Source organism: Penicillium griseofulvum (genome assembly GCF_001561935.1).
Source record: "Penicillium griseofulvum strain PG3 chromosome Unknown contig_12, whole genome shotgun sequence".
Lineage (NCBI taxonomy): Eukaryota > Fungi > Ascomycota > Eurotiomycetes > Eurotiales > Aspergillaceae > Penicillium > Penicillium griseofulvum.
In genome coordinates, this window is record NW_024467435.1 from 87,374 (window position 1) to 101,528 (window position 14,155).

The 14,155-nt window shown below is 44.6% G+C and overlaps 2 protein-coding genes across 2 annotated transcripts; one reads left to right on the forward strand and one right to left on the reverse strand.

Annotated features, from left to right (window-relative positions):
- Positions 1-248: 248 nt before the first annotated feature.
- PGRI_089320 (Major facilitator superfamily domain, general substrate transporter) lies at positions 249-1,799 on the forward strand (the record flags this gene model as incomplete). The annotated part of the gene is made up of 1 exon (XM_040796645.1): positions 249-1,799. One exon carries the CDS (start codon positions 249-251, stop codon positions 1,797-1,799), a length of 1,551 nt encoding a protein of 516 aa, XP_040650075.1.
- A 7,906-nt stretch (positions 1,800-9,705) lies between these two features.
- Positions 9,706-14,044, reverse strand: PGRI_089330 (ABC transporter ATP-binding protein; the record flags this gene model as incomplete). The annotated part of the gene is made up of 10 exons (XM_040796646.1): positions 9,706-9,732; positions 9,785-11,287; positions 11,334-11,506; positions 11,566-12,139; positions 12,204-12,807; positions 12,864-13,465; positions 13,517-13,571; positions 13,627-13,742; positions 13,796-13,876; positions 13,937-14,044. 10 exons carry the CDS (start codon positions 14,042-14,044, stop codon positions 9,706-9,708), a joined length of 3,843 nt encoding a protein of 1,280 aa, XP_040650076.1.
- Positions 14,045-14,155: the final 111 nt, after the last annotated feature.

A 14,155-nucleotide genomic window follows, 5' to 3' on the forward strand; every position in this document is an offset into this window, starting at 1 on the left:
TGTAAACATTCTTGGCCAGGTCGGAACATTCTTTTATGGTAATCCGTGACTTCATACCCCCCACGGGCCTTTCCTTTTCTGGCATCTACTCCTCTTCCCCAGATTGCTTCCCCAGATATTGCCCCCACGCCCCCTCGCTACCCCCCTCCCCTGTCCTTTATTTCTCCGCCCTCGGAGTATATAACATACTTTAAGTTTCCATATTTTGTTGGATAGATGCATTGTTAACGATATTATACATATTCAATATGTTTCAATTCTTGAAATTTGATTGGAAACGCCACGGGTGGGCAATCTTCTACTGTGGTGTATCAGCAATTGGTGCTCTTTGCTACGGCTACGATAATACTTACTTCAATGGCGTCCTGGCAATGCAACAATTCAAAGATGACTACGGAACGCAACGCAATACAAGTGGCGACCTTGAATTGTCCTCCTCTTTTCAGGCCGTGACCGCCTCGGCTATCTATATCGGGGATTTGCTAGGTGCAATCATTGCTGCACCTGTCAATGATCGATGGGGCCGGAAAGCCACATTTTGGCTGGCTTCTTTCTGTATCTTGATCGGCGGTATCTGCCAAGTCGCGGATACGATTTATGTGGAAGCGATCGTCACCGTTGGGCGCATTCTTATGGGTCTCGGAGTCGGTCAATTCACTGTCACATCCTTGCTATACATTGGCGAAGTTGCACCCTCAGAAATCCGTGGCCCAGCTCTGATGATGTTCCAATTCCTTCAGTCTTGGTCACAATTGGTTGCCTCGTGCATCAACCAAGGCACCGAAAACCTCGATAATAATTCCCTGTCATACAAAATCCCCATGGGTGGCCTTATTGTGCTGCCATTAATTATGTTCGCTCTCTTACCACTCATCCCGGAGAGTCCCACCTGGTATATGTTCAAGAATCGCCGGGAAGATGCCGAACAGAGCTTTCGAAAGATCAACCGGAGTCAAGCTGACTATGACCCAACTGCTGATCTGGCCCAAGCTGATAACACCAAGCGTATTGAAGAGCAACACTCCGAGTTTTCTTCGTGGAAATCGTTGGTCACAGATCCGGTTGAGAGAAGAAAAGTCTTGTTTTCAGCAGGTGCGATGTTCAGCCAACAAGTTTGCGGTATCCTATTTTTCTACGTCTATGGTGTGGTGTTTGTGCAGGAAATCGGAGTCCAAGACCCATTCCTTGTGCAGATCGTCATTAACGTGGTCCAAATCGTTGCTGTTGGTGCTTCCGTTATTACTGGTAACAAGGCTCGCCGGCGTGTCAATCTTATGGTTACCAACTGCATGATGCTAGTGGCTTTCCTTGTGATTGGAGGTATCGGCACAAAACCCTTGACAACTGCAACACAATACGTGATTGTTGTCTTCTCATTTGTTGTTGTCATTGGATTTAACTTCGGCATGGGTCCCTTGGCCTATACTGTCGCACGAGAGATGGCAGTTGGCGTCAATCAAAATAAGATCATGTCAACGAGCATTGTTGTCTTTTATTTTACCACATGGTTGATCTCTTTCACCGCGCCTTACCTCTACTATGATGCTGGGCTTGGGCCAATGGTTGGGTTTGTTTATGCAGGCACCACCTGTCTCGCTCTGCTTTGGACTTGGTACTGCGTTGGAGAAACGGCGGGTCGGACCAGCTTGCAAATATCTCTCTTCTTTGCTGAGAAAATCCTAGTGAGAAAATGGAGAACACATGTTTTCCCAGAAAATCCTGTTGATGACTTCAAACTAGCTCATAACAAGGAGTCAGAAGTACGCGGATTTACTGAGCATGACGAGTTTGTGATTTGATGATCTATTAATAGCAAACCATCTCGGCTTCGCACCCTATATAAATACTACCTCTTGCAGTTATGTTCTGGCACAATAGCTGTGTCAAATTGACGGTTGAAGGTGAATGTGGACCTGAACGGATTGAAATCTACATCCTCACTTCTTCCTGAGCCATCCAAATATTCTGATGATCCCAAGGCAAAAGAAGAAGAAACAAACAAAAGGAATCTGTAGGACGATGAAGCAGACCACCATATAAGAGACCCATTTAAATACAAGTGTCAACCAAGTAGGAAATATACTCGCCGCTATAGCGACTTGCATAGCGGTAAGCATTGTCGATATGTACGCAAAACCAATGATAACCCACTTGCCATAACCATGCCAGAATGACAGAATAGGAGCCCTTGTATGGTAATAATGGCTCCCTAAATAAGTGAACCAGAAAATCCAATTCAGTCGGTTTAGGCGCAGATCGCCGAACCGAAATCGGCTTTCGACGCTGGTGGGCATGTTCTGATAATTCTGTCGCGCATATTCAATAAAATGTTGCCAATTTTGCCATCCCCCATCCTGGGTGAAAGGCTCGTCGAGGAGGGAATTCTCTAGCGCAATGCTGAAATCTAGCTGACTTTGGATAAGCTTCGAGTAGGAATAAATGAGAGCCCGGGAGTGCGGTGTCAGCTCCGCCCACTTCCATTTGGGGGTTCCATCATTGTTTGCGTAGACTCCGGGTAGAGGCATGATAAAATGGGTGGAAACAGGGCTTTCGTTCCAAATCAGGTGGAGACCGAGGTCATCAACGCGAATGATATCTCTCCGATATATCTTGAGCTGTGACAAAGAATGAAAGTTGCCTGGAAACCCGGCAAAATTGTAGTATTTTTCCACTGTCTTGAGCTTTCTGAAAAGGTTCGTGTCAAGATCCGGCTGCCTCGCCAATGCCGGGGTCCAGGAGGGACATAGGACGGTTGCTGACATGATGAGTAGAGGATCCTTTATTAAACAAAGTCAGTTTCAAGCACTCGGGATATTAATGATAGCCATCCTTCGTGAAGTCTAGAGTTATACTTTATTCCTGACAAAGTGAATGTGGACTGGTTTTAGTGAGATTTACCCAACAGCTGCCCAATGTATCACATGATTATGGCAAAGCCACCACCTTAAATTTGGAAGTGATAGGTCCACTGAGTACTGCAATAGAAAACTAGGCCTGAAATAATTGGGCGGTAGGGGCTTACTACGCTTTACTGACTACGCTTTACCGGGCCGATCAGATCTGGCTTTTCTGAGGTCTCTACAACCACCTTCGTGACCTCGGATGCCATACATATAGGAATCAATGAGTTCCTACCACTTAAATTCGTGTTCCACGCCTCATAAACCAGTAGTAAAGTGAGTTTGGTCTTGGTATGCGAACTGGGAAATAACAGCTAAATATTTCTCCAAGCATCGTCGCGGTACAAGGTCTCTGGGCCCATCCAAAATACACCTGGATGAAAAATGGGGTCTCTTGGCTGGCTGATTTGCTGCCATCTGATATTTCCAATGCCAGAATTTATTCATTTGGACCGACTCTCGAACGCGAAAACTATTCTTCGTTGGTTTACAAAGCCCCATTCAAATTCTGGCTTGTCATCTCTACATGCCTTATTGTGCTTGGGTTAATTGTCCCATCACTGCGATTCCTAGCGATACTATCAGCGTTATTCATAAGCAGTTTACGCTGTCTTCAGTTTTTAGCAAAGTACCTGGTTAACCTTCGCACTACCCCAGCAACTGAGATAGAGATTCAGGCGTTATTGCTCCTCAAAGAATTGATGGCAAAGGTGTGTTGCTCGATCCACATCATCACAGCTGGGAGGTAAACTCATTTAAATCTAGAATGAGAAAAATACCCCTACCATCTTAATTGGGCACAGTTTTGGTGGGTTGGTCATCAAACAGGTAGGTGATCTGGCGCTCATTTCTATGCACATATGTCTTTCTGACTCTTCTTCGAAGGCCGTTATAATTGCTTCTACTGATGCCCAATATTCACATCTCTATGAATCAATCATTGGCTTGATCTTTCTCGGGACTCCACATAAAGGCACGAGGTTGGCGAACGCTTCTAAGTGGTGGTGGCTGCCAGCTTCCAGTGATATAAGGTCTGTTCTTGAGATAGATTCGGGTGTCCTGACCAAGCTCGATGAAGAATTTCTCAAGGTGCCTTTTGTCAAAGACAAGGGGAATATTGAAAAGATACACTGCTTCTATGAACTTGAGCCAACTTCATACAGCCCACGTTTCCTTCCCTTACTTTCTTTTATCGTAAGCCAATGCCTGTTTATATGAGATCTCACGCACTAATATTGTTTATAGACAGTCGATAAAGATTCAGCTACATGGCCAGGGCGTCCATCACATGGCCTTACCGTCGCACATTCCTTCCTTGTCAAATTTTCCGACAAATACGATGCAAATTACAGGAGTATTATTGCGGTCGTACAGGATATTATCAAAAGGGCTCGCATTGTTGAATAAAATGCGAATTCTGCCATCTACCGTGTGACGCAGTGTATCTTTAGTTTTGCTCGATCACAATCTCACTTCTGTCTCTGTTTTCCCCTCGTGTCGTTGAATATATTTGTAACGACCTATCTAATGCATTTCTATTAGACTGGGCTATCATAGTCGAAAAGCCAAATATGCTAAATAAATGGCGTCCAACTTTTTACGCTAATCTTCATTTTACCGAAAGTTTGAGACCATATATTAGCTCTTGGCTTTTTTGAAAAGCGCCTGTAAGAAATTAGTAAAGATAATACAACATACGTTATGCATGAGATATAAATGACTCTAACCAGAATCTGCTCTTTTCCCAATCTAGGGCAAAACTAATCAAACAATGTATGCAATTTATATGGAGCGAGCCATCATGGCGGTCCGTAGATTTGTCGGGTTTCAATACCCTGTATTTCACCATCGTACTCGACCATAGACAAAAAACAAAAGCAAAAACATACAACAGTGAGGATTCGCTGGTGGTCACCCACCCAACTACTAACTCACCGGCGTGTGGCTTAAGTACGGCTGAGCGGACGGGAAGCCCTGTTTTCCACACCCTATGGTCGTATGTATCAGTTTGTGTATGGCGAAGGACCATATTGTGTAGCTGATGCTTGTTGGTCGAGGTGAATGGAATCTCTTGGGCGTACCAATTAACGTTCGGAGCAAAAATACATAGGACATCACTAGTCACTTAGGGCTAATTTCCCTATGCAGTTATCGGTTAATAACCCTTAGTCTAAGCGGTCATTGGTTTCATGGTGCAAAAGGGCTAGAAGAAGGCTCACTACTTAAGCAAGAATACTTACCGGATGTCTTCCATCGGGGCGGCACTTAATGTATTGGTTGATGCTATTGAGCTTGGCTACCATCTCTTGAATCCGCGTTGTTGGAGTAGATCAAATGTGGTATACCTTGGCCTTTTTAATCTCGATAGCTTATCCTTGTGATCACTGATGTATCTCATCCAGATGACATGATATCAGATAGGCTAAGTTCCCATTTGCGCAAGTCTCTCGTTTCTATCAAAGTTATTGTTGTCAGCACCGGCAGCTATGAAACCTCCTAAGATCCTAAATGCGAATGATTTGTGACATGCAGTACGCAGTAGTACATCGGGTTAGAGGGCTTTGAAATGATGAAAAAATACATTAGGGGGAGAGGATCTGTGGAAAGCATTTGGAGGGACATAGAAAGGCTGAATGCAACTGAAGGCCATTCTATCTAGCACTTAAACGTATCAGTTGCATAGAACAATTGTAAGCAGAACACAGAAAACAGAAGAATCGAAGGAGTGATATACTCGAGTATCAACCAGTATAAGCCAGGATGTTCGAGAAGGTTAGTGGATGTAGATAAATGCTTAAAATAGAGCGTTTAAGAAATGTGGTAACCCCTCTTCTTGTTCCCCTCGCGGCGAATTGATCGAATATTCTGTGAACCTGTTTGGGGTCAGTAAACAAGGATCTTTTGACTGTTTGGAAAGCGGGCGACATCAAAGCTCGTCGTCGTCGTCTTCGTCATCATCGGCAATAGCGGCGCGAATCTGCCTTTATGGGGAGCTCCGTCTGGTGCTATGATCTATGGCGGCGCTGTAGTAAGGGTTCTTGCTACTCTTCTAGCTATAGTTGTTCTTGTCCGTATGAATGTCATAGGGGACTCCGAGAAGCTCGAACTTAATGTATAATGCCAGAGTCATAATTAGGGCAGGCCTAAGAGAGTCCCACGTCGAATCTAGTAAGGTAGTACTTGCCACAGGGCCTTTTAATGAATATAATCTTCTTTCCCTTTTGCTATTAATTATCCAATATGGCTATTTGACTATTTTATATACCAGTTAGATGTTAAATAAGTCTAAATAACTTTTATTACTCTATAGAAGTATATATATACAACCCTTTATTTACTCATAACCCGATCTCCTTCTGTTTAGCAAGCCAGCAGTGTGTATAACTCTAAAGTCCACATTATTCTACGGCTATAATAATAAGCCTACCACGGGTATAGCTCTTAGAGGTCTAGTGTATAATCTAAACTAAATGTATGGTGTATAGCGAGTGCATGATATATCGCCACTAGACTCGGCCGCTTGATAACTGAACAATTTCAAACCATGATTCAAATTATATACGTCCTGACTTCACCACTAGAATGTTTGTCCGACTTAAATATTTCCAACATCAAATTCTCCTCTCTTCAATTTCTAAATTTCGAGCTAGATCAGCCTCAACATAGTAGCGTTAGCTAATCCACCCTCTAGATTAGTCTTATCACTACATAGGTTAGGATCAATCATTTACATTAAGCCTCCCTGATTAGAAATGTACGATAGTTGAGTCAGATCCATATAAAGTAATTAGTCTTTTGCTCCAGACTTATCCGCCACAGTGGCCATGCTTGTCCCATATCACACTCGGCTTTCTCGCCATTCCACATCTCTACCACCAACTAAAACTCTACATGTTATGATTTCTCCTCACACGTAAACTGATACATACGACCATAGGGTGTGGAAAACAGGGCTTCCCGTCCGCTCAGCCGTACTTAAGCCACACGCCGGTGAGTTAGTAGTTGGGTGGGTGACCACCAGCGAATCCTCACTGTTGTATGTTTTTTTTTTTTTTTTTTTTTTAAAAAAAATCCAGATCCTATGTACGTTGTACGGAGTAAGTCACACTGATCTACAGAGTACTCAATCTGTTTTTCTTTTTAAGTGGCGAGGAAATTTTGCTAGATAACCCGAGTTGAGTTGGTTAGCATCCCTGGACTATATATTATATTTTACAAACGAGTGGCTCAGCTAGCGGATCAACCTGGCTTTAGGTACTCCGTAGTAGTAATTTCAAATGCATTTTTCTACTGAAACGTAGCGAGATTGATTCAAACCAAATTGTCCATCTGGAATATTCCGCCATAGGAACCTGAATATTTGGGGGGTTAGGGTGAAGGCGAATTTGAAGTTTTAAAATAAATTGCTCAAGTACAAAAGGTACTAAACCAGATACTACAGGTCTATTTATCTATTTTTGATTGTCTGTACTTTCGGGGCTTTGATTCGTGCGCCGGGTATGGACATCGAGGAAGTTAAGTTTGTGTATATCACATCCAACATGCGGGCAGAAATCATACTTTCTGGATGAATCTCCGATCGACAACTTAGCGAAGTCCATTGCGGAAAGTCACTCTGGAGATCAATCTTACCTACTGCAGGCGAATACATGTGGGTCAAGGTGTCTATTAAGGTTAGGTGTGTTCGGCCACAGGTATAAGAGGGACCTTATTCCCTTCCGATCAGAAGAACATAGTCACCTATAAAACAATTATTCCATATACTTCCAATTTCTACCAGAAATGGCGTCTTGGCAAAGTATATCAAGCCCTAGTGCCTAGTCTATTCTAGATAATTTGCTAACATCTAGCCAGGCTACGTTGATAGCCTGATTAATTCCGGCAAAGTGACAAAGGCCGCCATAGTCGGTCAGAATAGTGATGTTTTGGCAACCAGCGACGGATTTCAGGTGAGAATTCAACTTTTGATACCATTTCAATTGGGCCGCCTGAACTAATCAGTTTCCACAGCTATCATCTTCGGAGCAAAAGGTTGTGGCAGTTATATACCAAAATATTGACCACGCGAAGGCTAGCGGATGTATCCTGGGCGGGGAAAAATATTTCTGCCTTCAAGCAGACCCTCGCACAATAAACCTGAAGAAGGTAGGGGCCCGAGCAGACAGCAAATGCATTATCAGTTATCTTACTGTTCATGTAACTGATTCAATGATTCGATCTAGGGTGCAAATGGGGCTGTCCTTGTGAAAACTCGTCAGGCTATACTTGTGGCATTATATGAGAGCCCTGTTCAGGGGCAGGAAGCAAGTCTAGTTGTTGAGGGTCTAGCTGACTACTTGATAAACCAGGAGCTCTAGGTAAATGTCACATGAAACTATTAGACATTTCGGTTCTAAATTCAAGACCTATATCAATCATTGTGTATATTGTGGTCTTATATATCCTTGACTTACGTTGTTACAACTGTTCAAATCAAACCTGGAACTCGTCCCAAACTCGGCTCAATTGCGGTTTGAGGTGGTTTGATTTTGTGGTTTTGCCGTTTTAGATGCAATGTATACTTGAGCCGTAACTGAAATAATTAGAGCTTTATAGTTACTATTTGCCTAGAGGATTCTCACTCCCGCGCACCTTCGACACAACCCCTCTACTATTATTCTCAGCGTGGAAGACCTTACAAACACAGATTCGCGAGAAAATAAAACAATAAAAACACAAAAACATACAACAGTGAAGATTCGCTGGTGGTCACCCACCCAACTACTAACTCACCGGCGTGTGGCTTAAGTACGGCTGAGCGGACGGGAAGCCCTGTTTTCCACACCCTATGGTCGTATGTACTTGTTATGTTACTGATGATATTGATATTGTATATTTGATGCTTGCTGGTCGAGGTGGAATCTCCAGGGCTCCGTTTGCGAGTTCTCGTTTCGGCATGAATTTAAAGTTCCTTGGCGCCATTAGCCTCTTGGCGCGAGATAATTAGCATACGAGATATTCTCAATATCACAGGGTGTTTGGTGAAGACCCATCCAGGTACTCCGTATCGAGTACAGGGACATAGGCCGACGATAATGACCACTGGGGGTCAAAGCATATATAGATAAGGGGAGATCTATGTAACCAGGAGCTGGGGAATGTGGCCATAGATGAGACCAACAAAGCGTTGTAATCGAAAATAAAAAACAACTGTCAATTTTGGAACGTGAGAGTTCAGCTGAATTGGAAGTGGGGATTTGCATAAAAGGTGTGCATGATCTCGAAGAGATCGACAATAGATCTATCCACTTTATCGGAGATACCCGACCCAAAATACGACGATCCCAAACGAGGAGACCTCATGTCGATCTGATTATGAAGTACTCCGTATGTACTCTGTACTTAGTCGCCCGTATCCCTATAGGGCGATAATGTCCCGATTCAATGAGTCACGTCTACCCCCCGCTTCTTTTTTGCTTATGATACCAATACCCAATAATTAATATTGCTCACATATGTACCAGTATGTGGCTCACGCCTTTTCTTACTTGATTGTATTCATTTGAAAGATACGGTAGTTGTTACTGGAGTAAATAAGCGGTCTCTTCTCGGCCGAGCAGTCGTGGTAGGATGTGTATCATTATTAGACTCGCCACTCTTACCCTAAATATATGTATGTAGGCATTTTCACCTTTCTCGGTATTTTAGGTGGAAGGGCAAGCCGAGGAATCAGCGTGTTTTGCACTATTTTTTGGAAATATACAGAATACTCCATAGATAAGTATGACATAGGAGAAGGTAATAAAAGCGTGCTTGAAAGCATCCATCACCGGTCTAGAGCTTGCGCTTGACACTATAATCTCGTTAGTTATAAGAAATTGATAGGGCAGGGCAGGAAAATATACCATCAACCAATAAGCCCCCTTTCTGCGCAACAACTCATGATGTGTCCCATATTCAATAATCCTCGATCCCTGCCCTGCCGCCCCTTCTCCAAAAACAAAAATTGCATCCGCTTTTTGAATCGTTGCTAGTCTGTGCGCAACAGCAATAATAGTCATGTCTCGCTTGCTGGCCAGTCTCTCCATAGCCCCTTGTACAAGACTTTCTGACTGAGAGTCCAAACTGGATGTAGCCTCATCAAGAAGGAGAAGTTGCGGTTTTCGGATTAGGGCCCGCGCAATGCAAATACGCTGTTTTTGCCCACCACTCATCGAGGTCTGAGCGTTGACGCCAAGTTCTGTCAAGAAGCCATCTGGTAGCGACACTATGAAGTCGTAAATCTCGGCGTCCTTGCATGCTTGAATCATTTGATCCTCGGTAGTAGGGTTATTAGGGGCTTCCAGACCAAGAAGGAGATTCTCACGTATGGTTCCTTCGAAGAGTTTCGGCTCCTGGGAGACGAGCGACAAGGCACTTCTGTAAGAGGACATTTCAATGGAACGAATGTCTCGACCACCAAATAGGATTGTTCCCTGAGTGCAGTCATAGAAGCGCTCGAGTAGCGAGACAAGCGTGGATTTTCCACAGCCTGAAGGCCCGACAAATGCTACGAATTGACCACTCTCGATAGAGAGATTTAGATTAACGAACGTTGGTACCTCGCGAGAAGAATACTGGAAAGAGACATTTTTGAGTTCAACCGAGGAACTTGAGGTATCCCCCGAAGAGAGCGGCCCCGTCGGGACATGCTGAATCTGTCCCGTGGCAGGTAGTCGCGCAGCCAATATGCGATTGGCAGATGCCTTAGCCTGTGCAATATTTGGACCAAAACTGAAGAACTGGCCAGCAGATTGTCCGCCTTGAATAATGGCAACGTAGACCACGAAAAATACAACTGGATCATATTCGTGGGATGCGAGGAGCTGGCCGCCGTACCAGAAGGCAAGCGCCATGGCGCATAGTTCAACACTGTCGGAAAACGCAAATATCAACGTTGCGTACCATGCCTTCCGGATAGCCTTTTGACGCTGATCCTTCAGCAGGGTTGAATATCTTTTCAAAATTGAGTCTTCCATAGTCAAAGCAGTGACCGTTCGGAAGGCCCCGACTGCCTCGGTTGCAAACTTGGAGCTATCGGCATAGACTGCCGCATTTAAGGCCTCGAATTTGATCTCGTATCGAATACGCATAAAGGCAGATAGGAATATGAATGGCATAGCGGCAAAAAATGTGACAGCCGCCAGTTTCCATCCGAAGGCGAAGGAGATTGCGACGCATCCCACTATGTTGAAGATCGAGATGAGAGGAAAAACACCAGTAGGACCAAACATCTCCTGCAACTGTTTTGAATCAGTGGAGAGTCTGGACACCAGACTACCCGAGGAATTATTCTCGCCATCATAGTACGACACGGGTTTGGATAAGAGGTTGTAGAAATAATCCATCCGAGCAGCGGAGACGACAAACTGAACATTTTAGCCTTGCTTGAAGTCTGTGGGCGTTTGTACTCACCTGTGATATTGAATTTGACGCAAATCCTAGCATAAAATAGAAAGCAGCCATGGCAAGGGCGAGGATGAAAAACATCAATGCCCAGAAGTTTGCAGCATCCACAAGCTTCTGGCCAGTGAACTGGAAAACCTCTACAAGTTTGGCAAACAGCCAACTTTGTAGGGAAAATCCGGCTATTGGAATATGTAAGCTTATATCTGGAAATTTATCGGAGAGGATGGTGCATTCTTACAGCCTGCCCCTACAGCCCCGATCAGCGTCAGTGCATATAGCATCCAATGGCTACGATTTTCATAAATGAGCACCCCGAAGCTATGAAAAAAGCCAAAGTTCTTTTCAGGCTCGGGTGTATCCTGGCAATCTTGATCGCTCCCTTCTTTGTTGGTGTAATCTTCAGGCATGGCTGCTTCTTTCTGCGGAGAAATTGAACCCGGAACATCGGCTTCCATCATATCTGTCAGTGGCTCCAGTTGTTGCGCATGAACCAAGCTATGATATACTCCTTCTTTGAGTAGTAACTCTTCGTGAGAACCTTCTTCAATATCTTTGCCGTCTTTCATGACGATGATCTTGTCCGCGCGGCGGACAGTGGACAAGCGATGAGCGATCATAATTGTAGTGCGATCCTTGGACACGCGATCGAGAGCTGCTTGCACAATCTTTTCTCCTTGAACATCTATCGAGCTGGTTGCTTCATCAAGAACGAGAATCTGGGGTTGGTTGACGATGCTTCGCGCGATGGCAATTCTTTGGCGCTGTCCTCCACTCAATGCGATTCCACCTTCCCCGACAATAGTTGAGTAACCCTATAAATAGAATAATCAGATAAATGTGGGTAACTAAAAAGGCAGCGAAAAGGTGAAACAATACCATGGGAAGACGGTCGATAAATTCATCTGCAAAGGCTTGCTTGCAGGCTTCGGTGATGAGCTCCATCTTCATGGAATCTGTATCATCCTCCCACTGTGATCCGATCAAACCAAATGCAACGTTATTGTATATTGTGTCATTAAACAAGAACGGCTCTTGCTGAACAAGTCCAATCTGGGATCGCCACCACTTCACGTCCAAGTCATTGATGTTGTGAGCTCCCACGCAGATTTGACCCGGTGTAGACGATTGTCCGTCTGCTTCTTCGGACTGAAGTTGATACCATCGCTCGATCAAAGCTACAATAGTGCTTTTCCCCGAACCGGAGGATCCAACCAGGGCGGTGGTTTTATTTCGTTCAAATCGTGCATTGAATCCCTTGAGCACGGTCATCTCTTTTCGTGTGGGATAGGCAAACATCACGTTTTGAAACACTATATCAGCATGGGATAACTCCGAATCTCGAATTCCAGGCACACTCTCCCGCTTTGAATCGATGACACCGAAAAATGCACCTGATGCACCTATGGCCTTCGTGATAGCCATCAATGGCCCCGCAATGCCTCCCAAGATAGTGACCACCAGGAGCACGGAAAAGAATACCCTAAACAATTGTCAAGACACATCATCACCAGTATTCAAAAGATGGGATAATCATACGTGATCACGGTGTTAATATTGGCAATGTGGCCTTCGCGATACAGCTTCAATCCAAACCAGAAGGCAAGAGAGAAGCTGACATACATGGCAAAGAAGAGCATTCCAAGGTGAAGTCCACTGACCAAAGACATACCCAGGCCACGTTTTCGTGATTCCTCGACCCACCGTGTATACTTTTTGAAGAGTGGTTGCTCAGCACCCAGGGCGAGCACTGTCCGAATAGAACCAAATACTTCTGAAGCGAGAGCAGCATGCTTCTCATCTGCCTGGTCCACACCCTGCTGTGCCTTTACCAAAAAGGGCATTGTCAGGCTAAATCCAAGGATCACAAATAAAATTGCCGCACTGACGACGAGCGTTAGTGCCCAGGAATAACGGAAGGCAATTGCATAAGCTGCGATGAGCAAGGCAAGCGACTGGAACAGAATGGCGAGTCGATCAGAAACACTTTGCTGGATCGTATTTGACAGCGCTGTAATCGCATGTGTGACAGTTCCGACTGACATCTCGTCCAGCTTGCTCACTGGAAGAGAAAAGAGAGCTTGGGTATACTCTAGACGCAAAGCCCCTGAGGCTCGGAGGCTGATCAATCGAAAACAAAGCTGTCCTGTATTAGTAACGACAGAGGTACGGCGACAGAGAATCATAGTTACCATGGACGTGTATGTGAGACAGAACTTCCCGATGAACAAATACACAATGTACAAGCTAAAAGAATATGGTAAGTTCTTCGCTACTATGAGGGATAAAGTGCGATGCTTACCTATCTTGGTTGACTGAGGACTTGAATGCTTGCTCTGTAATACCCGATCCCGGCACAAAGTACGAATTGAAGGTTCCCACCAGTTGGCCAAAGACAATGTTCATCAAGGGAAGAGCCTGAAGTTTTGTTAGTTGGCCCTTAGTGCAGCTCGAGGTTTGCTATAACGTACAACTCCTGAGGCCATGGCACAAACTAGCCCTAGGATCATAATATAAATGCCCCCATGAGCGGCACCATATGATAGAATTCTCTAGACAATGTGTGAGCAATAGCAGGTAGATAAAAAAACCATCAATAGATTAGAACCTACCGCATAGCTTCCGAGACTTGCTGGTTTGGGTTCTTCGTCCTTTGACTTCGCTGAACGAGCGACCATGTCGGAACTGATGATGGAGTTACTCTCTCGCGATGTCGGCATGTGCGCTTCAACACGCTGTGGGGAAGCTGACAGAGAACCGAGTTTCGATGACGGCTGATTCTTTGTCGAACAAGGTGGAGTTCTGCACCATTGTGGTTCTGGGTTCGTGTG